At 38.6% G+C, this 22,808-nt stretch overlaps 1 protein-coding gene across 1 annotated transcript in view; it reads right to left on the bottom strand.

Annotated features, from left to right (window-relative positions):
- Positions 1 to 22,808, bottom strand: part of CLNK (cytokine dependent hematopoietic cell linker) — a gene marked incomplete at both ends in the record, with an annotated part of 142,703 nt that overhangs the window by 8,263 nt on the left and 111,632 nt on the right. Inside the window, 2 exons of the mRNA XM_081249704.1 lie at positions 5,842 to 5,919; positions 16,455 to 16,588. Of these exons, the coding sequence (XP_081105830.1) occupies positions 5,842 to 5,919; positions 16,455 to 16,588 (212 nt within the window). The remainder of the gene's footprint in view (positions 1 to 5,841; positions 5,920 to 16,454; positions 16,589 to 22,808) is intronic.

The following is a 22,808-nucleotide window of genomic DNA, read 5'->3' as shown; positions in this document are numbered from 1 at the left end:
CCTGCAGTCTTCAGCCCCTGGATGACGGCACCAGTCAAGCCACCATTTCCCAGGGTCACCATCTTGCTTTTGGGTTCCCAGCTTTTGCACAAGCCACCCCCTCTGCATGGAATAACCCTCTCCTTCCCTCCTTGGGGGTGCCTCTCTCTATCTGCCAATGTTCACATTTCCTGTTCTGTTGATGTTCAGGTTATTATCCTAGAGACAGTGGGAGCCACCACAGGCTTTGAGCAGGAGAGGCTTTGAGCATTATAAGTTGGTCCTCTGCATGGGGAGATGTCAATATAGGACTAGGGTCCCCAAAACAGATGTGGGGCTTCAAAGTCACTGGTGTCAAAATGAGTGAAGAGACTGTATGAAGGAGAAGAAAATATAGCCGGAGGTGAGGTGAAAGGATGTTCAGGGCAAGGAAGAAGAGACAAGAAATGTTCTAAGGAGATGTCTCAAAGATAGACAGAAACCCAGAAGCTTCAGTGTCATAGAAGTAGAGGGGGAGAGAGCGAGGGTTTCCAAAAGAAGGTCAACAGTATGAAATAGTCTGAGGGCTGTGAATAGGCGAACTATAAATATAATATAAAATAATCAGGCACACCCTGGAGAGTAGCTTATGATGAAGGTCTGGTCGTAAAAGGCTAAGAAATGGAGCAATCCTCCTAAACATACACACACATACAAGGCTTAGTTTTGTGGTTACATTGTGTCATTTATATGATGAAAAATACTGAAAAATCTGTAACTGTAATTGCATAGATTCTTGTGTATATGGTTATAAATAATCTATAAAGAATAAGTCTAATTAGGTGTGTGTGATACTTACTATCCTTTATATAGATAGGTATTATATATGATAATTTATATTTATAATAACTGTTATATATATTATCTCCTGTATAGAATATATTTCATATCTATATGTTTATATATATCTATAACTAATATTTATAGATATTATGTATCCATATATAATAATGATTATAATACTATATAACAATACTATAAGTATATTAAATTTATAAATAATACTATAAAACTACAGTGATGCCATGATGATGCTGGAAGCTAAGGTTTACTGAAAACTGCTCTCAAAATGCCATGCACTTTACACACATTTCATTTGATCCTTACATAAAATTTGAGGAGGTATTTTATCCCCATTTTACAGGTAAGGGAATTAGGGTCTAATTGTTTAAGTGGATCCCCTCACACATCACAGCTAATCAATGGAATACCTGAAAGTCAAGCTGAAATTCTTTCTATAAATATACCAACCTCCAAGTACATAAAGTGGGTTCAAGGAATTTTCTGGAACCTGTTCTGCCAAAAACATTCAGCTGTAATTAAAGCCTTAAGACTCAAGCACATTCTTTTTCTTTTTTACTTCTTTTCCGTTATGGTTTATCACAGGATATTGAATATAGTTCTCTGTGCTATACAGTAGGACCTTGTTGTCTATCCACTCTATACATAAAAACTTACATCTGCTAACCCCAACCTCCCACTCCATCCCTCTTCCATCCCCCTCCCCCTTAGCAACCACCAGTCTGTTCTCTATGTCCCTGAGTCTGTTTCTGTTTCATAGATAGGTTCTTTTGTGTCATATGTGTATAACTGAATAACTTTGCTGTACAGCCATAATCAACACAACATTGTATATCAGCTATACTTCAATAAGAAAAAAAAAAAAGACTCAAACACAGAACATTGCCGAAGATCATAAAGGGAGAGGAGGCCAAGACATGTGGCCAGTTTTGGGGTTTATCATCTTAGACTCTGCAATGAGTTTGTCACAATGAATCTGGGCAATCCTGCAATTTGAATTAAATTATCTTACATAAATGGGAAACACGTTTTGACAAAACTAACTGAGACAAACAAAATAGGAAAATATGAAGTTATTCAACTGAGTTTCTGTTTCTCAGTGCTTTTTGGGAGGAGGCAGAAACAGGCACAGAGAAGGGGGCAAGGGAGCATTGAGAGTGCCCAAACATAGCTGGAAGGACATTATGTGGCATGTACATTGCCCTTCTAGTACGGTCCACACAGGGGCTCCTGGAAGCAGGTCTTCTAAGAGCTATTTTCCCTTGGGAAAGAGGCTAGAGAACGTGACCACTGATTAGCCAAGAAGAGGCAGGGTTGGAGCTGGCACCACTGTACCACCATTAGACCCAGCAGAGGTCAGTTGTGCATGAGATTCCCTGGGGAGAGGGTGCTCCAGCCAAGGCACCACCCAGCCACCTATGACTCCCCTTCCAGAATGTAAAGAACTCTAGTGGCTACTAGAGGCAGCTGTGCTTTTGTGAAAAGAGCACTGATCTTGAATAGAGATTCTGCCACTTTCTCTACCTTGTAATTGAAACCTTAGCATCGGTTGCCTTATCTAGAGAATGACATAGTTTCATTAATTCCTAATATGTTCAAGGTACTTTGTTAACAGCTGTATTAATTTCCTACTGTTGCTATAACAAATTCCTATGAACTTAAAGGACTAAATCACAAATTTATTCTCTTACAGTTCTGGGGGTTGAAGTCCAACTTGGGTCTCACTAAGCTAAAATCAAGGTCTCAGCCAAGCTGTGTTCTTTCTAGAAACCCTAGGGGAAAATGCATTTCCTTGTTTTTTCCGGCTTCTAGAAGCCACCACTTGTGCCTTTACTTGTGGCCCTCTATGTCTAACTCTGATACTGCTGCCTCTCTCTTATAAGGACCCTTGTGATTATATTAAACCCTCCCCAATAATCCAGAATAATTTCCCTATCTCAAGATTCCTAACTTAATCCCACCTGCAAATTCCTTTTCCATACAAGGTGACATAGTCACAGGTATTGGGGATTAGAATGTGCATATATCGTGGTAGGGGGGAGCATTTTCTGTTTACCATAGTAACTTACATATAATTTATTTTATTTAATTTTTTAATATTAATTCTAAAAGCTAGGCTTTATTAAAATTTATTGAGGACCTATCATTTATTCACCCATCCACTAATTAACTAACTCATTCATTTTTGTATTTCCTCATTCATCAATGACCATTGTATTGGTTAGTTGAGGATAGGTTTTGGTGTTGCATCAGTCTTGAGAGCCTTTCTACCACTGCTAAACAATCTAGTATAGTTCCCTGCACATAGTAGAGTAGTTGCTTAATAACTATTTTCTATTTGTGATGATGGTAGTAGTAGTCATTTGATCTGATCACAAATATCCCAGATTTTCTCTTTTTTTGGTCACATGTAGCTTTTTACTTTTTTACCCTCTTTGAAGTTAGGTCTGGTCATGGGATTTACTCTGGCCAATGAAATGTGAGCAAAGACACAGCATGTTAAATTTGAGAGGATGTGTTGAGAAGCAGTATGTGATTGGTGTGAGCATACATTGAGATGGAGCCTCTAGCAATCTGGGTCTACCCACCCAAACCTGTCTTGAGCATGGAGCTCAAACAAAAAATAAAGTTCTATTATGTTAAGCAACTGAGATCTCAGGGCTGGGTTTTTTTTTAATTAATCTATTAATTTATTTTTTATTAGTTTCTGCTTTATAACAAAGTGAATCAGTCATACATATACATCTGTTCCCACATCCCTTCCCTCTTGAGTCTCCCTCCCTCCCACCCTCCCTATCCCACCCCTCCAGGCGGTCACAAAGCACCGAGCTGATCTCCCTGTGCTCTGCGGCTGCTTCCCACTATCTATCTACCTTACGTTTGGTAGTGTATATATGTCCATGCCTCTCTTTCGCTTTGTCACAGCTTACCCTTCCCCCTCCCCATATCCTCAAGTCCATTCTCAAGTAGGTCTGTGTCTTTATTCCTGTTTTACTCCTAGGCTCTTCATGACATTTTTTTTAATTCCATATATATGTGTTAGCATACGGTATTTGTCTTTCTCTTTCTGACTTACTTCACTCTGTATGACCGACTCTAGGTCTATCCACCTCATTACAAATAGCTCAGTTTCGTTTCTTTTTTTTTTTTTTTTTCCATTTTTTTTTAAGTTTATTTATTTATTTTTTTAATTAGTTTCTGCTTTATAACAAAGTGAATCAGTCATACATATACATCTGTTCCCACATCCCTTCCCTCATGCATCTCCCTCCCTCCCACCCTCCCCATCCCACCCCTCCAGGCGGTCACAAAGCACCGAGCTGATCTCCCTGTGCTCTGCGGCTGCTTCCCACTATCTATCTACCTGACGTTTGGTAGTGTATACACGTCCATGCCTCTCTTTCGCCTTGTCACAGCCCACCCTTCCCCCTCCCCATATCCTCAAGTCCATTCTCAAGTAGGTCTGCGTCTTCATTCCCGTTTTGCCCCTAGGTTCTTCATGACATTTTTTTTTTAAATTCCGTATATATGTGTTAGCATACGGTATTTGTCTTTCTCTTTCTGACTAACTTCACTCTGTATGACAGACTCTAGGTCTATCCACCTCATTACAAATAGCTCAGTTTCGTTTCTTCTTATGGCTGAGTAATATTCCATTGTATATATGTGCCACATCTTCTTTATCCATTCATCCGATGATGGACACTTAGGTTGTTTCCAGCTCCGGGCTATTGTGAATAGAGCTGCAATGAACATTTTGGTACATGTCTCTTTTGGAATTATGGTTTTCTCAGGGTATATGCCCAGTAGTGGGATTGCTGGGTCATATGGTAGTTCTATTTGTAGTTTTTTAAGGAACCTCCATACCGTTCTCCATAGTGGCTGTACCAATTCACATTCCCACCAGCAGTGCAAGAGTGTTCCCTTTTCTCCACACCCTCTCCAGCATTTATTGTTTCTAGATTTCTCTTTTTTTTTTTTTTAATTAGTTTCTGCTTTATAACAAAGTGAATCAGTCATACATATACATCTGTTCCCACATCCCTTCCCTCATGCATCTCCCTCCCTCCCACCCTTCCCATCCCACCCCTCCAGGCGGTCACAAAGCACCGAGCTGATCTCCCTGTGCTCTGCGGCTGCTTCCCACTATCTATCTACCTTACGTTTGGTAGTGTATATATGTCCATGCCTCTCTTTCGCTTTGTCACAGCTTACCCTTCCCCCTCCCCATATCCTCAAGTCCATTCTCAAGTAGGTCTGTGTCTTTATTCTCGTTTTGCCCCTAGGTTCTTCATGACATTTTTTTTTAAAATTCCGTATATATGTGTTAGCATACGGTATTTGTCTTTCTCTTTCTGACTAACTTCACTCTGTATGACAGACTCTAGGTCTATCCACCTCATTACAAATAGCTCAGTTTCGTTTCTTCTTATGGCTGAGTAATATTCCATTGTATATATGTGCCACATCTTCTTTATCCATTCATCCGATGATGGACACTTAGGTTGTTTCCATCTCTGGGCTATTTGTTATTACAGCATAACCTATCACATACTGACTATTACAGCATTCATGATCCCTGCTCCTTTCCTGAAGAAGTGAGACATAAAAACCCAACTGTACCTTGGGCAGACCTGGAGGAAGGAGATGAAACTTGAACAAAGCAGAAGGAAGGCACCTTCCATTGCAACCTCCATTTATACCCCAGCTTCCACATTTGATCTCCAAAATAGTTCCTTAGGGTTGATTTTGCTATTTTCATTTAACAAAGAAAGAAACTTGCATTTACAGATATGTAGGAACTTGAGAAAGTCATGCAGCTGATAAGTGGTACAACCAAGTCTCAAATCTAAAACTCTGTTTGAAAGCCCACTTTCAACGACAACCTCCCCAACACTGAGAAATACAGGGTGAGGTGAGAACTACATCAAGGCGCACTGCTTGTTACATCCTGTGACCTATGGGCAGAAAAGCATAGGATGACTACAGAAACAATGTGATGGGCCCTGGAGAAGGTATTACCTTGTTCTCCTTCATCAATGCCTCTTCCACTGCCTGGCGACTGTATTCTCCAATGTACCATTCATTGTGCTGGATATCCTGCAATACAGGTTTAAAGGATGAATATTTTAGGGTCAAAGGAAACGATTAATTATTAATTAAAATTTGTTTTTATTCCACTAGTGCCAAATCACAGTTGGATTTATGGGAGATATGCAGTATAAAATTTCTGTCCCTGGATCTTGAGTTAGACACAGAAAAAGTAATGGCAGCTTAGGAATTATGAAACTGGCATGACAAAATCTGTCTGTCATTGAAAGTAACCAGAAATGTCACTCCATCTACTGAGAAAAGTGCTTTGGCACCAAACTCAAAATGGATAAAAACCATTTATCTGTCAATGCTGTCTGAACCTGTATCTGCTGAAGCTTATTGAAGTGGGATATATATTGCTTATGATCCCTATGAGGCCCTAGGCACCATAGAAACAGCAGGGGAGGGGAAGACAGGTACAACTTGAGAGCATCTTTATGCCAATTGCTTAAAGTCCCATGTGGTAGTACTGGGATTTGAACCCTAGTCTGTCTGGCTTTCTCCTTGTGCCATACTACCTTATTTATACTAATTTATTTCTTTTGATTGTAAAATCCACATAACAGAGAGAAGGAAGGGCAGTCAGAGATGCACCATGGATCTGCAATTCCTTTACCGAGTCCCAAGGATAATAATATTAAATAATCCTTTGCATGAGTCCAACGTCTCCAAGGACATCCCTAATTCATTATCCCAGTCCATGCCTGCAAGAATCCTGTGAGGCAGGCATTGCCAGGACAGCGGAGGCTCAGGAAGTCAACTTCTGTTACACGTGGCAAGAACTAGGGATGTAACATCAGGTCTTTGGTCTCCCAAAATACCTGGTCCTCCCAGCACAATCTTGATCCTTCCAATGATGGGTACAGCAAGCATATGTGAGCGCCACTGGGAAAGGCATGAGTTAGCTTCCCTCCCAACTCTCCAGCCTCACTTCCTCTCCCTGCCCCGCTCTCCAGTCTGAGGACAAGCCAGATGTGCTTGCTGTTGTCTAGACACACACAGCTTCAGGGCTCGGCATGAGCTAGCCCCACACCCTGCCTGGAATCCCTCCTTTTCCTCACTCTCCTTCTCCCTGGCTCTGCCATTCTCTTCCATCAAGTTTGGGGGCAAAGTCGCCTCTTATTTGAGGTCTCCTTTGGAATGAATTCCTTTACCTAGTCCCTACCTCTAGCGGAGAGTAGGTGCTGAAGGTCCAGAGGCAGGACCTGTTCCACTCCAGCAAAGCCAGGTAACAAGCTCCAGAAACAAAGGGCAGCTCAGAGAAAGTGCCCTCAAAGGGCATCTCTCTGCAGAACTGGGAGCTCTCTGAGCTGATAGTGGTCTGCTTCTTCTGGGGGGCCTCTCTGCTAGTCCCGGGGCTTGGCAGGGCTCAGTCATGGTGTGCTTCATCTACTCTGATTTTGTTTATTTGTTCAAGCTGGAAGACACTTCGAGATTTTATAACCCCGTAGTTCTCCAGGTGTGATCATGAGTGCTGGCTGGTGAGTTTAGGTGCTGTTCAATCACAGCATTAGAGAACTCTGAATTACCTGGAGGGGAAAGTGGTTCCCTTTCAGTTCTCTTTCTAGCCCTTTGAATAAACCAAGAGGGGTATTTCATTTTGGTGTTATTTTGTCCTTAATATCTCTCTGGTATTTCTAATCTCTCCTTATGCTGAGATTCATTAGCGAGTGATGGCATCCTGCCACAATTTTTTTTTAACATCTTTAATGGAGTATAATTGCTTTACAATGGTGTGTTAGTTTCTGCTTTATAACAAAGTGAATCAGCTATACATATACATATATCCCCATATCTCTTCCCTCTTGCATCTCCCTCCCTCCCACCCTCCCTATCCCACCACTCCTGCTACAATTTAATAGCCTTGTTTTGTTTGAGCTACAATAAAATTTTTTTCAAAAATATGATAAAATATACACATCATAAGATTTACCACTTAACCATTTTCAATTGTACATACAATGCAGTGGCATTGAGCACACTCATATTTCTTTGCAGCCAGCATCACGATCCAGCTCTAAAATATTTTCATCATCCCAAACTGAAACTCTGTACACATTCAGCAGCAACTCCCATTATCTCCTCCCCTAGCCCCTTGTAAACACCACTGTACTTTCTGTCTCTATGAATTTACTTATTTTACCCTCATATAGCTAGAATCATATATTTGTCCTTTTGTGTCTGACTCATTTCACTTAGTATCATGTTTTTAAAGTTCATCTATGTTGTAGCACCTGTCAGAATTTCATTCTTTTTTACAGCTGAATAATGTTATTACATTTTCTTTATCCATTTATTTGTTGATGGACATTTGGGTTGTTTCTACCACTTGGCTATTGTAAATAATGCTGCTGTTAAGATGGATGTACAAAAATCTGTTTGAGTCCCTGCTTTCATTTCTTTTGGGTATATACCTAGAAGTAGAATGCTGCAATTAGTTTTAAGATTACTTTCTGTGACTTCCCTGGTGGTGCAGTGGTTAAGAATCCACTGCCAATGCAGGGGACACAGGTTCGATCCCTGGTCTGGAAAGATCCCACATGCCACGGAGCAACTAAGCCTGTGTGCCACAACTACTGAGCCTGTGCTCTAGGGCCTGTGAGCCACAACTACATAAGCCCGCGTGTCACAACTCCTGAAGCCCATGTGCCTAAAACCTGTGCTCTGCAACAAGAGAAGCCACCACAATGAGAAGCATGTGCACTGCAACAAAGAGTAGTCCCTGCTCACTGAAACTAGAGAAAGCCTGTGCACAGCAACGAAGACCTAACACAGCCCCAAATAAATAAATAAATAAAACAAATAAATTTTAAAAAAAGATTACTTTCTATGTATGTAATACTGGTTTTCTATTTGGAGTAGTGATATAAAATGAAAAAAAGAGTTAACTTGAATAAGTATAACATTATTATTGATGGTACAAGGATAGGCCACAGATGACAAAGGTGAATTCAAATAGTTGAAATCAAGGCAATCCTTATTTAGTGCAAGCCTCTCCCATGCTTGAGGAATCCAGGCTCTGGGAGGGATGTAACTTTTGGATAGACATCTAGTTAGGACCCTGGGATTCCAGCGCTTATGAAGGAGATGATGAGGAAAAGGAAACCAGGTCTGTAAGAAGGGGCAACAAAAGAATTATGTGCAAAACATTCCCCAAAGTCAAACTTAACAGTATGAAACTTCTTTTAGAGTTAAGGTCAAAATTAATGTAAATATAAGGACAACCAATGGCGCTTGGGACACTGTAGGGATTATGAGCAATTGACCACAGAAATATTCTATGTGCTCTGCTTCTGCTTAAAATCTTTTGCAAGCTCTGTAGCAGAACCCTGAGCATATGAGGATATGGGATGGAGACCCAGAAGAAGCATGTCTTTTTGTGCCTTATTGTGAAAGACTTTAATAAGTAATGTTGCAAAGTGATTGAGGAAAGAGCATAGAATTTACAAAGAAAGTTTTATCCCCTCATATAGCTAAGTATAAGTGCAACATGGTCTGAGAAAAACTGATTGTAGGGATGGAAAATATTTTAGAAAGAGACCAGGAAATAAATGAAGGGCAAGCAAGAATCCATCTACTATCTATTTTCATCTCTCCCTCCTCTTTACGTCTCCTCTGGGGCAGAGACCATAACTTCTAGCAGGTTGTCTGGTATAGAATAAGTGCTCAATACATGATTGTTAGACTGTTCAAATGAAATGAGCATACAATACGTGGATCTTTTGTTGGAAAAACAATTGCAATATGTAAATCACCATCAATTCTAAAAGATTACTGAAGAGTCAATAAATATAAAACAGTCCTAAATCTCTATTTTTTGGATTAATTTTAAAAAAGCACTTTTAGAATCTGGAAATATGCAAGTTAAAGAATCTAGTGAGGTCCTGCCCACCGGCCGCCGCACACAGTGCGGTGTTGCTCCAGGACCTTGCTTCAGACAGGGTGAGGTAACAAAGACCTTGGAGGCAGATTTGCTGGGTTTGTACCCCAGCCCCAACAGTTAAGCGCTCTATGGCTTTGGGCAACTCAGGTAGCATGAATCTCATCAGCACAGAGAGAAAGCTTCACTGAAAACTCATTGCAGAAACTGTCAGGGAGAAGCTGGAGCTGAGGCTGGAGTCGCTCGTGGGGGCCGAGCCCGCCGTCTGCCTGTGGCCTCTGCAGGTCTACGTCCGCCTCTGCTGTCACAGTCCTGCACGTCATTTCAAGAGCAGCGGAAAATGAATCAGCCTCTGCTGGGTGGATGAAAGGCTCTTGGTGCTGCAGCCAGGAGTCAGTGCTGTGCCTCTGAACTGGGAGAGCCAACTTCAGGACACGGGTCCACAAGAGACCTCCCAGCTCCACATAATATCAAGCAGCGAAAATCTCCCAGAGATCTCCATCTCAACACCAGCACCCAGCTTCAGTCAACGACCAGCAAGCTACAGTGCTGGTCACCCTATGCCAAGCAACTAGCAAGGCAGGAACACAACCCCACCCATTAGCAGAGAGGCTACCTAAAAACATAATAAGGCCATAGTCACCCCAAAACACACCACCAGACGTGGACCTGTCCACCAGAAAGACAAGATCGAGCCTCAACCACCAGAGCACAGGAATTAGTCCCCCCCACCAGGAAGCCTACACAACCTACTGAAACAACCTTAGCCACTGGGGACAGACACCAAAAACAACAGGAACTATGAACCTGCAGCCTGCAAAAAGAAGACCCCAAACACAGTAACATAAGCAAAATGAGAAGACAGAAAAACACACAGCAGGTGAAGGAGCAAGATAAAAACCTACCAGACCTAACAAATGAAGAGGTAATAGGCAGTCTACCTGAAAAAAACTTCAGAATAATGATAGTAAAGCTGATCCAAGATTCTATTTCCAAGATCCATAATCTTGGAAATAGAATAGACAAAATGCAAGAAACAGTTAACAAGGACCTAGAAGAACTAAAGATGAATCAAGCATCGATTAAAAACACAATAAATGAAATGAAAAATACTCTAGATGGGATCAATAGCAGAATAACTGAGGCAGAAAAACGGATAAGTGAGGTGGAAGATAAAATAGTGGAAATAACTGATGCAGAGCAAAATAAAGAAAAAAGAATGAAAAGAACAGAGGAGAGTCTCAGAGACCTCTGGGACAACATTAAATGCACCAACATTCGAATTGTAGGGGTTCCAGAAGAAGAAGAGAAAAAGAAAGGGACTGAGAAAATATTTGAAGAGATTATAGTTGAAAACTTCCCTAATATGGGAAAGGAAATAGTTAATCAAGTCCAGGAGGCACAGAGAGTCCCATACAGAATAAATCCAAGGAGAAATACGCCAAGACACATATTAATCAAACTGTCAAAAATTAAACACAAATCATATTAAAAGCAGCAAGGCAAAAACAACAAATAACACACAAGGGAATCCCCATCAGGTTAACAGCTGATCTCTCAGCAGAAACTCTACAAGCCAGAAGGGAGTGGCAGGACATAATTAAAGTGATGAAGGAGAGAAACCTGCAACCAAGATTACTCTACCCAGCAAGGATCTCATTCAGATTTGATGGAGAAATTAAAACCTTTACAGACAAGCAAAAGCTGAGAGAGTTCAGCACCACCAAACCAGCTTTACAACAAATGCTAAAGGAACGTTTCTAGGCAGGAAACACAAGAGAAGGAATATACCTACAATAATGAACCCAAGGGCCTCCCTGGTGGCGCAGTGGTTGAGAGTCCGCCTGCCGATGCAGGGGATACGGGTTCGTGCCCCGGTCTGGGAGGATCCCATATGCCGCGGAGCGGCTGGGCCCGTGAGCCATGGCCGCTGGGCCTGCGCGTCCGGAGCCTGTGCTCCGCAACGGGAGAGGCCACAACAGTGAGAGACCCATGTAACGCAAAAAAAAAAAAAAAAAAAAAAAAAAAAAAAAATAATAATAATAATAATAATAATGAACCCAAAGCAATTAAGGAAATGGGAATAGGAACATATATATCAATAATTACCTTAAATGTAAATGGACTAAATGCTCCCACCAAAAGACACAGAGTGGCTGAATGGATACAAAAACAAGACCCATATATATGCTGTCTACAAGAGACCCACTTCAGACCTAGAGACACATACAGATTGAAAGTAAGGGGATGGAAAAAGATATTCCATGCAAATGGAAATCAAAAGAAAGCTGGAGTAGCAATTCTTATATCAGACAAAATAGACTTTAAAATAAAGACTATTAGAAGAGACAAAGAAGGACACTACATAACGATAGAGGGATCGATCCAAGAAGAAGATATAACAATTGTAAATATTTATGCACCAAACATGGGAGCACCTCAATACATAAGGCAAATACTAACAGCCATAAAAGGGGAAATCCACAGTAACACAATCATAGTAGGGGACTTTAACACCCCACTTTCATCAATGGACAGATCATCCAAAATGAAAATAAATAAGGAAACACAAGCTTTAAATGATACATTAAAAAAGATGGACTTAGTTGATATTTATAGGACATTCCATCCAAAAACAACAGAATACACATTTTTCTCAAGTGCTCATGGAACATTCTCCAGGATAGATCATATCTTGGGTCACAAATCAAGCCTTGGTAAATTTAAGAAAATTGAAATTGTATCAAGTATCATTTCCGACCACAATGCTATGAGACTAGATATCAATTACAGGAAAAGAGCTGTAAAAAATACAAACACATGGAGGCTAAACAATACACTACTCAATAACGAAGTGATCACTGAAGAAATCAAAGAGGAAATTAAAAAATACCTAGAAACAAATTACAATGGAGACACGACGACCCAAAACCTATGGGACGCAGCAAAAGCAGTTCTAAGAGGGAAGTTTATAGCAATACAATCCCACCTTAAGAAACAGGAAGCATTTCGAGTAAACAACCTGACCCTGCACCTAAAGCAATTAGAGAAAGAAGAACAAAAATACCCCAAAGCTAGCAGAAGGAAAGAAATCATAAAGATCAGATCAGAAATAAATGAAAAAGAAATGAAGGAAACGATAGCAAAGATCAACCAAACTAAAAGCTGGTTCTTTGAGAAGATAAACAAAATTGACAAACCATTAGCCAGACTCATCAAGAAAAAAAGGGAGAAGTCTCAAATCAATAGAATTAGAAATGAAAAAGGAGAAGTAACAACTGACACTGCAGAAATACAAAAGATCATGAGAGATTATTATAAGCAACTCTATGCCCATAAAATGGACAACCTGGAAGAAATGGACAAATTCTTAGAAATGCACAACCTGCCAAGACTGACTCAGGAAGAAATAGAAAATATGAATAGACCAATCACAAGCACTGAAATTGAAACTGTGATTAAAAATCTTCCATCAAACAAAAGCCCAGGACCAGATGGCTTCACAGGTGAATTCTATCAAACATTTAGAGAAGAGCTAACACCCATCCTTCTCAAACTCTTTCAAACAATATCAGAGGAAGGAACACTCCCAAACTCATTCTACGAGGCCACCATCACCTTGATACCAAAACCAGGCAAGGATGTCACCAAGAAAGAAAACTACAGGCCAATATCACTGATGAACATAGATGCAAAAATCCTCAACAAAATACTAGCAAACAGAATCCAACAGCACATTCAAAGGATCATACAACATGATCAAGTGGGGTTTATTCCAGGAATGCAAGGATTCTTCAATATACGCAAATCAATCAATGTGATACACCATATTAACAAGTTGAAGGAGAAAAACCATATGATCATCTCAATAGATGCAGAGAAAGCTTTCGACAAAATTCAACACCCATTTATGATAAAAACCCTGCAGAAAGTAGGCATAGAGGGAACTTTCCTCAACATAATAAAGGCCATACATGACAAACCCACAGCCAACATTGTCCTCAATGGTGAAAAACTGAAACCATTTCCACTAAGATCAGGAACAAGACAAGGCTGCCCACTCTCACCACTCTTATTCAACCTAGTTTTGGAAGTTTTAGCCACAGCAATCAGAGAAGAAAAGGAAATAAAAGGAATCCAAATTGGAAAAGAAGAAGTAAAGCTGTCACTGTTTGCAGATGACATGATACTATACAAAGAGAATCCTAAAGATGCTACCGAAAAACTACTAGAGCTAATCAATGAATTTGGTAAAGTAGCGGGATACAAAATTAATGTACAGAAATCTCTGGCATTCCTGTACACTAATGATGAAAAATCTGAAAATGAAATCAAGAAAACACTCCCATTTACCATTGCGACAAAAAGAATAAAATATCTAGGAATAAACCTACCTAAGGAGACAAAGGACCTGTATGCAGAAAATTATAAGACACTGATGAAAGAAATTAAAGATGATACAAATAGATGGAGAGATATACCATGATCCTGGATTGGAAGAATCAATATTGTGAAAATGACTCTACTACCCAAAGCAATCTACAGATTCAATGCAATCCCTATCAAACTACCACTGGCATCTTTCACAGAACTAGAACAAAAAATTTCAAAATTTGTTTGGAAAAACAAAAGACCCCGAATAGCCAAAGCAATCTTGAGAACGAAAAACGGAGCTGGAGGAATCAGGCTCCCTGACTTCAGACTATACTACAAAGCTATAGTAATTAAGACAGTGTGGTACTGGCATAAAAACAGAAAGATAGATCAGTGGATCAGGATAGAAAGCCCAGAGATAAACCCACACACATATGGCCAACTTATCTTTGATAAAGGAGGCAGGAATGTACAGTGGAGAAAGGACAGCCTCTTCAATAAGTGGTGCTGGGAAAACTGGACAGGGACATGTAAAAGTTTGAGATTAGACCATTCCCTAACACCATACACAAAAATAAGCTCAAAATGGATTAAAGACTTAAATGTAAGGCCAGAAACTCTCAAACTCTTAGAGGAAAACATAGGTAGAACACTCTATGACATAAATCACAGCAAGATCCTTTTTGACCCACCTCCTAGAGAAATGGAAATAAAAACAAAGATAAACAAATGGGACCTAATGAAACTTCAAAGCTTTTGCACAGCAAAGGAAACCATAAACAAGACCAAAAGAGAACCCTCAGAATGGGAGAAAATATTTGCAAATGAAGCAACTGACAAAGGATTAATCTCCAAAATTTATAAACAGCTCATGCAGCTCAATAGCAAAAAAACAAACAACCCAATCCAAAAATGGGCAGAAGACTTAAATAGGCATTTCTCCAAAGAAGATATACAGACTGCCAACAAACACATGAAAGGATGCTCAACATCTTTACTCATTAGAGAAATGCAAATCAAAACTACAATGAGATATCATCTCACACCAGTCAGAATGGCCATCATCAAGAAATCTAGAAACAATAAATGCTGGAGAGTGTGTGGAGAAAAGGGAACACTCTTGCACTGCTGGTGGGAATGTGAATTGGTACAGCCACTATGGAGAACAGTATGGAGGTTCCTTAAAAAACTACAAATAGAACTACCATATGACCCAGCAATCCCACTACTAGGCATATACCCTGAGAAAACCATAATTCAAAAATAGACATGTACCAAAATGTTCATTGCAGCTCTATTCACAATAGCCTGGACCTGGAAACAACCTAAGTGTCCATCATCGGATGAATGGATAAAGAAGATGTGGCACATATATACAATGGACTATTACTCTGCCATAAAAAGAAATGAAACTGAGCTATTTGTAATGAGGTGGATAGACCTAGAGTTGGTCATACAGAGTGAAGTTAGTCAGAAAGAGAAAGACAAATACCGTATGCTAACACATATATACGGAATTAAAAAAAAAAAAGTCATGAAGAACCTAGGGGTAAAACGGGAATAAAGACACAGACCTACTTGAGAATGGACTTGAGGATATGGGGAGGGGGAAGGGTAAGCTGTGACAAAGCGAAAGAGAGGCATGGACATATATACACTACCAAACGTAAGGTAGATAGATAGTGGGAAGCAGCCGCAGAGCACAGGGAGATCAGCTCGGTGCTTTGTGACCGCCTGGAGGGGTGGGATGGGGAGGGTGGGAGGGAGGGAGATGCATGAGGGAAGGGATGTGGGAACAGATGTATATGTATGACTGATTCACTTTGTTATAAAACAGAAACTAAAAAAAAAAATGAATCTAGTGAAATGCAATACCAAATGTTATATAGCAAAATACTTAAAAAAATATTAAGGGCTTCCCTGGTGGCGCAGTGGTTGAGAGTCCGCCTGCCGATGCAGGGGACACGGGTTCGTGCCCCGGTTCGGGAAGATCCCACATGCTGTGGAGCAGCTGGGCCCGTGAGCCATGGCCGCTGAGCCTGGCGTCCGGAGCCTGTGCTCCACAAGGGGAGAGGCCACAACAGTGAGAGGCCCACATACAGCCAAAAAAAAAAAAAAAAAAAAAAAAAAAAAAAAAAAAAAAAAATATTAAACCCCAATAATACATAGCCAGAAGGGGAAAACTCAGATCCAGTCATAATGATCTCCTTTTAAGCACTGTTCAAGAAAGCTCTCTTTAGATGCTAAGTTCATCTAGAAAAATATTGCAGAGAAGTGTCTGTTTTACCTCTTCGTCAGACCTTGTGGGGAAAGATTTCTTCCTGCACGTATTTTTACAACGTAGCGAATTTTCCAGAGGGCCATAGCTGGCTGGAGATGGACATCTCTGAGGAGGATAGGACTGCATGCTTTCTTTATGATCTGGAAAAATAAATTCACATTTAAATATGATTGTGTTACAGTCTCAGACTGCGTCCCTCTGACAAGGAGCTGGAACCCATCACTCCCTCCTGTGTCTATGGCAACCTTGGTCTGTACCACCATCATCTCACTATGGACAGCATTCTCCTCTAGACTGTTGTCTTGCTTCAGCTTTTGCCCCTGTCTCTTTAGGGCATCCGGAGTCATCTTTAAAAAATGGAATTCTGACTTTGCCACCTCCCCGCCCCCCAGTACAAATCCTTCCATGATTTCCTTTACACCTGGAAGAAAATCCAAACGTTTTAACTTCTGTGAATAAGGCCCCAGATAATCTTTCTCTTATTTCTTCATCCAGCCCCTATCCTCCACACTGTTTTGGCCATAATGAACTCTGTTCAGTTTCTTTAACAAGCCAAGCTTGTTCCCAACTCAGAAAACACCATTTTTTAAATGCAAAAGAATAAATTTTTGTTTTAATGGAACATCATTTTTAACCTGAAAGAATGACTAACACAAACTATCATTATTGAGACTTGGACACTTGGCAGATACTTTAATAAAAATGAACAAAGTAAGCCTGTCACTTCATGGAAAGTAACTGGTAGTATTTGTGGCCAATTTTAAAATTAGACTTTTCAAGTGCAAACTGAAATTTGGAAAAACTTGTATCTGCCACCGTGACAGAATAGCCTATCCACAGTTTGACTTTTCTGATGAGATTGGGGGTGTTATGTGCAAATGTGATTTAAAACAATATTATGTACTAAAATATGTTAACATAGAAAGTATCTGCTCAGGTCTGTGAACCATTGTTTTCCAAGTGAATAATATATGATGCTACAAAATCATGCCTGTGTAAACGATTCTTTAGAAGGGAAGATAGATTGATGGATTTTAAAGTAACAGAATACAAAAAGTTCATTGAAACACTTGTTCAGTTTTGATGTGGTATTTTCTCTATATACTTCAATAAAAATAACATCTCCACTGTGTCATTCCAGTAAACACCAATAAAAAATGAATTTCAAGAAATTAAGGCCACAAGGAAGGAGTGAGGTGTTAGAAGGAATACTTTAAAAAGATATTTATAAATATATTAATAATTTAAAGCAAGGATTAACTGTATATAAATAAAAGGCTTTGAGGGTATAAAAACAATATCAAAATAAAATATTAGACAGTAATAACATATAAAATGGAAAAGGGGTGATTAGTATTAAGGCAGAATCATAAGCTATTTAGTCTTAATTCAGTCTAGAAAACATAACCAAAGTTATAGTTCTGGTCAGTAGATTGATAAGAGCTTTGAAAAAAATGGAATAGTTATATTCACACAGTATATTTTTGAGGCAAAATACTAAATTAAACATTAGCAAATATTTATATGCCAGTTATTGTAACGCAAGTTATATGTGTATTTATTCTGCTCTTTGTCATCAAAATGCCAAATTTCTCTGTAGGCTTACTAAGAAGAGCAAAGAATTCTCCTGAAATATTGAAAGTTCTATTTCAAGGGTTCCAAGGATTGTGGCTTTTAATGATGAGTCTAAGAATATAGGGAATTACATGTATCAAAATGTTTATTTTAGAAAAGTGTTTGATCAATTAAAGTTGAAATTACATTCATCATAGTAAGTTAATTTCACTCACCAATTTATGACTAAAAATAGGAATAATGCTAAAGACATCTCTGTCTTTTCAAATTTTATTTTATAAGGAAAAGAGCTCTACTTTCAAACACAGTACAGAATCCATACCATCAGAGCAAAATCATCCTAAGTTTGCTGTATTGTTGGGAAGAGGATATGAACTTCAGAGTTTTAAAACTCAAGCATACTATTTATTTATTTATCTAAACACTGAAGGTAAGTAATGGAAGAATAGAATTTGTATAACTTTCTAGAAAGAGAAAAAAAGAGGAGTAAAGAAGAAATAAATCCAATATATGGCAGGAAAAGAAAAAAAGTCAATAAAATTGGCAAATAGGAGGCACAACAAAATATAAAAATTGATTCAAAAATATTAGTAATTACAATAAATATCAATGGTGTAAGTTTAACACTTAAAAATCAGATGCAGATTGGTTTAAAAATTCCAGTTGTGTGCTAATTACACATCTGAAATATAATGACACAAAAGGATCACTAATGAAAGGATGGAGAACCATAGACCAGGCAAATCCTAACCAAGAGAAAACTAAAAGAGTTATTGAAATATAAAAAAAATGACTTTAACAACTTTATTTTAAATCATAGTGAATCAATACATAAAGACATTATTTAAATGGCTATAGCTATCTTTTCAACATGGATTGAAACAGTAAAAACATACTTCAGAGTAAAAAATAACCATTATCAGCATTTCGTTATCAGTTTGTGTGGCATACCTAATAGAGTTCAGTGATTATGAATTTTTCGTGATATTGTGGCAACTGATTTAATATATTTCAACTCTGAGAGCCTTGCTTGAATATTTAAAAATCCTACTTGAAAAAGAATTTGGAAACAGCTATGTGCATTTGTAGTCTATTCAGAGAATGAGTTAAACAAACAAACAAACAAACAAACAAACAAAAACAATGTTATTTGCCATGCTATTTCCCCTGAAGGCCTGGATGGATTTTTGCTTAATAAATGAATGAAATTCCGAGTATGTAAATCCCCTACAAGTATTTAATTGATTTTGTTCTTAAGTAATGGCAGTAATCTTTGGAAAGTTTTCTTTATATAAAACATTGCATTTGTGTTTTATAACCACAAGAAATAGGACTGTCCTACTTGGAGAATAGAGGCTTACATTAATAAAGAGGTTGACACAGGGTAAATGGAAGAACAATAGAGAGAACAATGTGTAGGTGGGCAATAAAATTAGGGTAGCCTAATAAAAACGGTATGGGTTGTAGAACCACACTGATATCAATATTTACTAATATTTGAAAATTCTCATGTATATAAAGCTCTTAGTACAGTGCCTGATCCATACTAGTCACTCGATAAATGCTACTGCTGTTAGTGTTATTAGAAAAACAGCTCTAGACGTTCCTTTTGAAACTTAGAATAAAACCATTGTGTTTTAAGCAGCTCTCCATACTTATTAGCAAATTTTAACCTTACCCTTACATAAAATTTAAAAAATAATTTTCTAAGTAAAGAGCCATATATTTCAAAGAACATTTATAAAATGCAGATAGAAAGGAAAACATTAGTGAACAAAAACTAAAACAAACAAAAGAGAAAAGAAATCATCCACCACCCCAAATTTAGAGAGTAATGTTACTATTTTGGAGTATCACCAAACCTTTCTGGATTCTCTTCCAATATATCAAAATCATTTTCTATTTGTCCTGAGATCCATCTACTTAGGCTCTTAATAGCTTAGCTTGAATTCATTTGTCAGAGAATTGAGCAAAGTCTGTTTATCAAGTAGTAACTTAGCTATCAAGAGTAACTGAATATTTTCAAAATTTTTTCTCATTTGTTAGATAAGGATAATGATATCTACATTGACAGAGAAGTAGTTTTCATGAGTCTAAGTGAAGAGTACTGTCTCCCTCATCTGAAGCGTTCAACTTAAAACCAGTAAGCTTTAGCGAGCCCACTAGACTCAGAACTCTATGTGTGTCTGGATTGTGTGCTATTTTCTGTACATCTAATTTCTGCAAAGCACTGGTGACCCAAGGGTGAATTTTTACCCAGGAGAATGAACATCACTCAGTAAGCTGATAGCGTCACAGAGTTCACGCACTGGGCAGTTAAAGGATGGGGCTGTCTCTATTCTGTATGCTTAGGGCCCAGCCCAATGGGGCATAAACCATGTGCTTAGTGAATATTTGTTTTTTGTTGTTGTTTTTAAAATATTTTTTAAAATTAATTTTTATTGGAGTATAGTTGATTTACAATTTGTGTTAGTTTCTGTTGTACAGCAAAGTGAGATATTAGTTGACTGAAAAAGGAATTGATGGTACTTGAAGGCACTGGAGGCCAAAACATTTCCTTCATCCACCCCAGGCCATTTCTTTAAGCAACCTGTTTTTTCTAAGATGAGTAGAGAACAATCTACATGACCCCAGTACTAATGATCCACTCCAGCCAGAGGGAACTTGACTGGACTCATGTCTTTGAAGACCATCCCACTTCACTAACACTGCTGTTCCATTCTTTAATTGTTCTTTATTTTTAATTGGTGCAGTATTTTCCTTTTAACATCTTTATTGGAGTATAATTGCTTTACAGTGTTGTGTTAGTTTTTGCTTTATAATAAAGTGAATCAGTTATACATATACATATGTTCCCATATCTCTTCCCTCTTGCATCTCCCTCCCTCCCACCCACCCTATCCCACCCCTCTAGGTGGTCACAAAGCACCGAGCTGATCTCCCTGTGCTATGTGGCTGCTTCCCACTAGCTATCTATTTTACGTTTGGTAATGTATATATGTCAATGCTACTTTCTCACTTCGTCTCAGCTTACCCATCCCCCTCCCCTTGTCTTCAAGTCCATTCTCTACATCTGCATCTTTATTCCGGTCCTGCCCCTGGGTTCTTCAGAACCATTATTATTTTTTTTAGATTCCATATATATATGTTAGCCTGAAGTATTTGTTTTTCTCTTTCTGGCTTACTTCACTCTGTATGACAGATTCAAGGTCCATCAACCTCATTACAAATAACTCAATTTCGTTTCTTTTTATGTCTGAGTAATATTCCATTGTTTGTATGTGCCACATCTTCTTTATCCATTCATCTATTGATGGACACTTAGGTTGCTTCCATGTCCTGGCTATTGTAAATAGTGCTGCAATGAACATTGTGGTACATGACTCTTTTTGAATTATGGTTTTCTCAGGGTATATGCCCAGTAGTGGGATTGCTGGGTCATATGGTAGTTCTATTTTTAGTTTTTTAAGGAACCTCCATACTGTTCTCCATAGTGGCTGTATCAACATTCCCACCAACAGTGCAAGAAGGTTCCCTCTTCTCCACACCCTCTCGAGCATTTACTGTTTGTAGATATTTTGATGATGGCCATTCTGACCACTGTGAGGTGATACCTCACAGTAGTTTTGATTTGCATTTCTCTAATGATTAGTGATGTTGAGCATCCTTTCATGTGTTTGTTGACAATCTGTATATCTTTGGAGAAATGTCTATTTAGATCTTCTGCCCATTTTGGATTGAGTTGTTTGTTTCTTTGATATTGAGCTGCATGTGCTGCTTGTATACTTTGGAGATTAAGCCTTTGTCAGTTGCTTTGTTTGCAGATATTTTCTCCCATTCTGAAGGTTGTCTTTTCATCTTGCTTATGGTTTCCTTTGCTGTGCAAAAGTTTTTAAGTTTCATTAGGTCCCAATTGTTTATTTTTGTTTTTATTTCCATTTCTCTAGGAGGTGGGTCAAAAGGATCTTGCTGTGATTTATGTCATAGAGTGTTCTGCCTATGTTTTCCTCTAAGAGTTTTATAGTGTCTGGCCTTACATTTAGGTCTTTAATCCATTTTGAGTTTATTTTTGTGTATAATGTTAGGAAGTGTTCTAATTTCATTCATTCAACTATGTTGAATAATAGTGGTGAGAGTAGGCAACCTTGTCTTGTTCCTGATCTTAGAGGAAATGGTTTCAGTTTTTCACCATTGAGAATGATGTTGGCTCTGGGTTTGTCATATATGGCCTTTATTATGTTAAGGTAAGTTCCCTTTATGCCTACTTTCTGGAGAGTTTTTATCATAAATCGGTGTTGAATTTTCTTGGAAGATTTTTCTGCATCTATTGAGATGATCATATGGTTTTTCTCCTTCAGTTTGTTAATATGGTATATCATCTTGATTGATTTGCATATTTTAAAGAATCCTTGCATTCCTGGGATAAACCCCACTTGGTCATGGTGTATGATCCTTTTAACGTGCTGCTGGCTTCTGTTTGCTAGTATGTTGTTGAGAAGTTTTGCATCTATGTTCATCAGTGATATTGGCCAGTAGTTTTCTTTTTGTGTAACATCTTTGTCTGGTTTTGGTATCAGGGTGATGGTGGCCTTGTAGAATGAGTTTGGGAGTGTTCCTCTTTCTGTTATATTTTGGAAGAGTTTGAGAAGGATAGGTGTTCATTCTTCTCTAAATGTTGTATAGAATTCTCCTGTAAAGCCATCTGGTCCTGGGCTTTTTTTTGTTGGAAGATTTTTAAGCACAGTTTCTATTTCAGTGCTTGTTTATATTTTCTATTTCGTCCTG

Source organism: Mesoplodon bidens (assembly GCF_964165515.1).
Source record: "Mesoplodon bidens genome assembly, chromosome: 1".
Lineage (NCBI taxonomy): Eukaryota > Metazoa > Chordata > Mammalia > Artiodactyla > Ziphiidae > Mesoplodon > Mesoplodon bidens.
This window is presented reverse-complemented; position numbering and strand designations above follow the sequence as displayed.